General features: G+C 30.8%; 1 protein-coding gene across 1 annotated transcript; it reads right to left on the reverse strand.

Moving 5' to 3' along the window:
- Positions 1-2,821: 2,821 nt before the first annotated feature.
- LOC101501565 (UDP-glucuronate 4-epimerase 2-like) lies at positions 2,822-4,965 on the reverse strand. Its single transcript, XM_004513447.4, has one exon. It carries the CDS (start codon positions 4,530-4,532, stop codon positions 3,252-3,254), a length of 1,281 nt encoding a protein of 426 aa, XP_004513504.1. The 5' UTR covers positions 4,533-4,965; the 3' UTR covers positions 2,822-3,251.
- Positions 4,966-7,369: the final 2,404 nt, after the last annotated feature.

Here is a 7,369-nt window from a genome sequence, read left to right on the forward strand (position 1 = left end):
ATGCAAGTTCGTGGTAAAGTGTTTTCCTTATCCTACTGAGTTTGGTGTGCCATAATGGTTTGAAAGGCAGTCATGGTCTCAGTGTTTGAAGGTTCAGCCTTGGGAGAAGGAGTAGGAGGATGAGTGGTGGTAGGAGGAGTGGTAGCAATGGTTGTGGTCGAGAATAGGCGAGGTACAAATAGATGGAACATTGTTGGTTGATGGATGGGCTAGGAGTGTCGGGAAAGACTAAAACCTGACTAATTCCAAAAATGGAGGAATTGGTTTTTTGTGGGGAAATGAAGATAGGAGACATGGTGCTGACATGATGGTTAGGAAGTAATGAACACAAGTCATGTGGTGGAGAGTGGAGGGTTTGTGAGTAGGAAAAGAAGTCTGTTAGGGAAATAGTGGATGGTTAAGGAAAAACGGAGAAAGTAGGGAGATTGATAGGTTCTTTTGGAGAACGTTCTCGGTTTGGTGGAGAATGTTCTTGAGCAGTTTCAGTGACTGTTTTTGGTTCTGAATCAGCAGAATGAGATGGTGAAGCTGGTTAAGGTGTTGCAGCTCTCTTTCTTGCTAAGCGTTTTCTTTTAAGGGTTTTTTGTGGAAAGGTGGGAGTGGGAACATTTTTAGAGAAGGTTTTCTTCATGTGAGAAATGTTTTTGGAAGAAAACTTGGAGATTTTGATTAGTGATTTTTCATTGGTGAGAGGTATGTTGAAATGCCTAAAGATTTTGGTTAATACCATTTCATAAGGGACGATGTTTTTCTTGTAATCTTTAGTAGCGGTTGTGATAATGTGATGGAGGATAACATGGGGGAGATTGATCCGTTAGCAGTTGAGAATGTGGTGAATGATTAAGACATCATTGTCAGACACATACCATGGCTTCCACAGTGAGGAAGAATGGCATGTTGATTGATGCTATTGAATACTTTAGGAAGGGATTTTAGGTAGGTGGAGAGACAACGAGTGGATCCTTCCTGAAACAGATTAGAGAGCACCTATGTCTTGTTTAAATTTAAAGTGGAGTACCAGTTACTCCCAAAAATGGCAGGTCATTTAGTGGAAAGGTTAAGTATTAAAACAAGAATGTTTGGAGTGAGCCGAATCTCAATCCCCTTGATGGTGGATACAAAAAGCAAATTTTTTGGTCAATTCTTTATTTCTGAATCCAATATAAGCAGTTCTTCTAGATTGATTATGTTTGTAATTGGTTCATATTGAGTTTGTAAATTCTTCATATTGATTATGTTTGTATTTTGTTCATATTGAGTTTGTAAATTTTGCAGATTGATTTTGTTTATATTTTGTTCAAATTGAGTTTGTAAATTCTTCATATTTATACTGTTCATATTTTGTTGTAGATAAATCTTAATCAAATCTTCTTCAAATCTTAACTATATCTTCTTTTTAACTTGGTCAATAAATTTCTTTAGTCATAAATCTGAATCAAATCTTATTTATATTTTTCTTCAAAAACATTTGACCATATCTTCTTTTCAACTTGGTCAAAAATTCTCTTAGATCATAAATTTGAATCAAATCTTATTTTAGATTTTCTTCAAAAATGTGAATCTTCTTTCATACTCTATGAAGTCAAATATATTGTTATAAAATACTTTTGTTAACATCAAAACTCTTAAGTATAAAACCAAATTGGTTTCAACAATCTCTCCCTTTTTTTATCGGTATCTTTTGGCACTCCATGGTTTGTCTCCATTGTGTGCTAAGCAGCCTTGATTGGTTTCCACATCTACGACGACACTCCTCTCTTTTTATGCAATTGATTATCCATCAGTTATAAACAAGGAAAATGAACAGAAGGTCAAACTATCTCTTTCCATGTGCTTTAACCTATGAAGCATAAGTACTTTTAAAATGGTAAAATACTCGATACTGGTACTTATATCATATTTGCGGTACTCTGTTTTCTTCACATTATATTTTTTCGAGTAAAATTAATAATTTTTTATATATATTATTATTTGAGTTAATTTATTGTTATAAACGAACATAATTTATAATATTTTAAATTTTTATTATAATTTTGTATTATAAATTGAACAATTTAACTTTTATAATTAAATTATATAAATAAATTCATGTTTTTTATAGACGTACCCATAATTTTATGTTTTATAAAATGTTGTATTTCGTATCCGCACGAGTACCATGCATAGTAGGCTTTTAACTATTCTCGATTATTCTTTTGTATCCCTTTGCAACCACTTGGAGCTGAGAAGAAATATTTGAATTCCTCATTTCCGGTTGTTGCTAGCTCGGCTAGTTGCCTTTCTTCGGTTGAAAGTTGTTTCAGCTGACAACTTAATTATTTTATGGTGTATACAGTTTGTTATTCATAGTCTCTAATTTTTGTTTGCAACTATTTAAGTTAGTGAGCTATTATAATTCTCTTTGCTAAGTTAATTTGTATCTCTTCACACATTCAACGCCAAGCCACTTTGCAAGATACATACAATCTCTTCGTAGTCAATTTTATAGGCTATTATTATCCGTTACCATGGTTTTAAAATTGTGATTTTATATTGCGACCACAATTGTAGTTGAAATGAGGTTGCATAGACCTCTAAAATAGTTATGTTGGCTCCCTTAGGTCAAATTTCTTGCAACATCTAACACTGCATCAGACCCTTATGTTTACATTTACATTGTTATGTAAAGAATATTAACATATTATTCCAACATATTTACCATTACTATTTCAGAAGTTTTTGTGTTACTAAAATATAAATATTACATATCAAAATAAAATATGTGTCTTACTGATTCATTCATTCAGTATAAGAATCAGAGAATGAAACTAGTGTGCAATAATTTATTGAATATATTTTACATTTATACACTACCACATATCACCATGTGTTGTATCATCCATCCATAATTATTACAATTCTAAAACTACAACAATTACATTCAATACACACAAAAATAATAAAAGAGAAAATTATTATGATTCTTCATATCCCTCTGACAATGGCATTACTAATTTCTGCCAAAATCAAATTGAATCTCTTAAGGGACAACTAATAGAGATATTAAGGGACAAGAATCATAATGAATCAACAAAGGAAGTACAAGAATGTACTCTCTCTAGAATGAAATATAAACAAAAATAGTATCAGAAAAGTTGATATATCTGATTAAAAATTAAGATCAGATACATAAATTTTTCAGATAACCATTTTAGTTATATTTCATTTCAGAATTCAGAATAGTAAAAGTAAAGAATTTATGAATCCATCCATCACTCAGCAGTAGCAGCAACAGAATAGTAATTAAGATACCACCTAACAAAATTCTTCAAACCAGTCTCTAAATCAGTTGTAGGTTTATAACCAAACTCTTTTTTAGCATAACTAATATTGGCATGTGTAAACTGTACATCGCCGTTTCGCGGCATCTTCATCACATTTCTCTTAGCTTTAACCTTCAAAAGCCTCTCCAAAATACTAACAAGTTCTGTAACAGGAACAGGAGAAGTATTCCCCAAATTAAAAACCCTCAATTGAGCAGGTCCTCTCTTCTTACCACCACTTCCAGTACTCTTCTCAGCAGTATCCAATGCACCTAAACACCCTCTCACAATATCATCAATGTAAGTAAAATCCCTTGCAACTGTCCCGTGATTAGGCGCTTCGAATATCGATATCGAATTCCCTTTCAAAATATCCTTTGTGAAAAAAAAGTATGCCATATCAGGCCTTCCCCAAGGTCCATAAACAGTGAAAAATCTCAAACCTGTTAAAGAAAGTCCATATATATGATTATAAGTATGCGCGATTTCTTCGCCCGCTTTCTTGGTAGCAGCATACAAACTAGCAGGTTGATCAGTCTTATCTTTCTCAGAAAATGGAACTTTTGTGTTCAATCCATAAACAGAACTTGAAGAAGCCCAAACAATAGCAGGTTGAGGTTCAACATTTTTACAAACTTCAAGTAAATTAACAAAACCAGCAATGTTACTATGAACATAAGAACCAGGATTTTCCATAGCATACCTCACACCAGCTTGAGCAGCCAAATGCATTACATGAGTAAATGAAACAACTTCAAATAGTTTCTTCAAAAGTGTGGCATCATTTATATCGCCTTCGACAATGAACACCCCGTTGTGCTCTAAGAGCGCTTGTCGACCGCGTTTCAAAGACGGGTCATAGTAGTCATTGAAATTATCAAGACCAAGAACACCATCACCTCTTTGTTTCAGTGCAATAGAGGTATGTGTTCCAACGAAACCTGCAGCACCTGTCACAAGGACAGTGACTCCATTTTTGGAAGTCACTCTTGCAGAAGAACGAACCTTCTTTTCCCATGCTGAACCTCCATAATTGTAGGTTCTTAAGGATCTACGAGATGTGTCTGATGAAAATGATGAAGGTGTTCTGAAGAAAAGGAAAAATATTATACCAACAAAAAGAATGGACCAAAATGTGAACTTTGTAAAGGAAGAATGTTGCCATCTTCTATGAAAGTAGGGACCTTTCTCCATCTTGAACTTGCCAGGTGATGAAGGTATGTTGTCCATGTCGTGTGACAATTGTTTTATTTATTGTTCAAATGTTGATATCAAAAATTCAGGTTTTGAGATCATTAAACATTGTTCAAAGTATTGAATCAATGTGTTATTTAAGAGAAAGATCTTGTGATGTTTGTTTTTTGGTTTTAGAAAGTCAATGGATTTTATTTTGTTTTTTGGCTTTTATTTTGAAATAATTGAAACAAAATTAAGACTTAACTTAATGAACAATGTTTTTGTTCTTTTCTATTGTGATTCCTTTTGATTTTGTTTTGTGTTGCAAAAAACAAGAGGCACATTCTCTTGTTTCTATTATCTTTCCAATTTGATTGGCTGAAAGGCCTTAAATTTTGGAGTTCCAAAAATTATGTAGCAATTTTATTTGAGGATATTTTGGTTTTGGAAAACTTGTTAATGGAGGGAGGAGAATTAAAGGTAGAGATTTGAGGAGCGTAATCATTGGTTTTATGCAATGGATGCCATTCTTAGGCTTTTCTATAAAGAGTCCCTTGTTTCTCCACCATTGAAAGGGTGTGACATATTTTTTTTAGGAACCAAAATAGATAATGTAAAAGGTGTGACATTTGTGACTTTGTAATTTTGGATAATCTATTTATTAGAGAATTTAGAGGATATGTAAGAAGTGAGTTTCACTCTCTAATATAATAAGGTTTTTAAATAAAATAAAAAAAGAAGGTTAAAAGAATTATATATATTAAACACTATGCTAGTACAAGTTGTGTCACCAATAGCAATAGAAACATAGTTACAATCTCTAGTATAATAACTTGATATATAGAGTAGTCATTATATTATCTATTATAATCTAGTAAAATAGATTCTCCAACCATTCATCGGCATCTAATTATATTTTATGCCACATAATTTTATTTGTGACATTTCACTTATTTGTTTAATTGTTATAGTTTGAATCTTTTCTCTTTCTATTCTTCAATAGTAACAACTCATAATGCAATAAACATTTCTCTATTATCTAATTATCATTTATTAAATGTGAATTTATTTCGTAACCAGGACTCCCAAACTGTTCATGGACACCTAATTACATTTTATGTCACATAACTCTATTTGTGTCACTTCACTTATTTGCTTAGTTTTCATAGTTATATTCTCTTCTCTTTCTATTCTTTGTATACAGTACAAAATTTCATTTCATCTATTACATTTCATTTAATCAACAAAAAAAAAAGTTTCAACAGTAAACAATATTAATAACACCTCATAATGCAATAAATGTTTCTCTATTATATATTTACCATTTATTAAATGTAAATTTATTCTGTAACAATTCTTAATGTAAGCCCAAATGCTTATCCTTCTTTTTTAGATTGAACCAAGATTCAAGAATACACGACACCGCATCCTCGAGACATGAGCCATAAGTTATACTAACTTCCTCTCTAATTTGAGTATAACAAAATTATTTTTGTGGTGTTTGATGAAATGCAACTGATGTTTATACTAATTTGAGTAACTAATTTTGGTATATTTTTCTCCTTCATGAATCATGACCATCTTCTTCTTTCATAGGGGATTGCTAGTCACTATAAATGCGTGTTCCATTTTATGTCTAATATTATGTTACATGATTTTTATGTTATCTTTCATTTATAATATCATTAATACAAAAACCTATTTATTTAATTTATGTCGATGCAGATTATTAATGTTCCAATCATCAAATCGTACATTTTTCCTCCTTTCAGTCACTTCTTATTAGGTCTAGTTGTTCTTCTTTTTTTCAAACCATAAAAACTTGATAGTTCCTAATTTCGTTCATTCAAAGTAGATTCATTGTTACAATGCATTTTTTTAGCGCAATAAATCAATGGACCAATATTTAGAATTTACACAATTCTTGGAAAATTAAAGTCCTCATAATAATTAAGAAACAATAATATCAATACATTTGTCTAAAAGATAATTTGAAACCTCTAATTAATGTTTTTAACTTTACGTCCTCCAAATCAAATTTTAATATTTCCTTTTGCATTATAATTGTATCAAGAGTGGCATTATATTTGTTGCTTTCAACTCATATAACTCAACAACAACAAAAACCTAACGCAAGAGAAATGTGAACTGGAAATGAAAAGATGAATGTTACAAATTAGATTTTAACCAAATATTTTAGATTTGTCACAAATTTGTAAATTTTTATTTCATTCACAAGTCAAGTTTACGAGGAAACAAATATTTCCTCCATCTCATTTAAAATGTCTCATTAATCAATTTTTTGTGTCTCAAATTATTTGTCATATTACAATACCAATACAACATTAATTAGTTTTTTTTTCTCACTAATATACGTTTATTTATTATATTTCAACTCATCAAATTTTTCCACTAACTACAATTAATAAAAAAATTGAGTACACGAAACATTTTATCATTGAAGCCAAACTAACTAATCATTTTTTAAAGAATTGTAGACACCTCAAATGAGATTTTTAAAATGAGACGGAAGAAGTAGCTATCTTGAAGAGTCATGTCACTTTTCACGCTAATACAATGAAAACAAAGTTTCTACCGAATTTCAGAATTATTCTATTCTAAATACACATATTTTTATAATCGAATTTAAGTAATGTCTTTTTTAAGTTGAACTTATGTTATACATTTGTTTTATTTCAAACATGTTCCTTTAAGCTAGCCTATAATCGTAGAAAGAAAATTAATTACTACTACAAATTTAAATCATTCAACCATTTTTTAATTTCTTTAGATGTCTTGTGAATTTTATATATGATAATGTCATTTTTAATATTTTTTTCAAGTTATTCTTTTATGACGTGGCTAGTACTTTACTGTTAACTTCTTTCCCT

The sequence above is a fragment of the Cicer arietinum genome, chromosome 3 (assembly GCF_000331145.2).
Source record: "Cicer arietinum cultivar CDC Frontier isolate Library 1 chromosome 3, Cicar.CDCFrontier_v2.0, whole genome shotgun sequence".
In the NCBI taxonomy this organism is placed as follows: Eukaryota; Viridiplantae; Streptophyta; class Magnoliopsida; order Fabales; family Fabaceae; genus Cicer; species Cicer arietinum.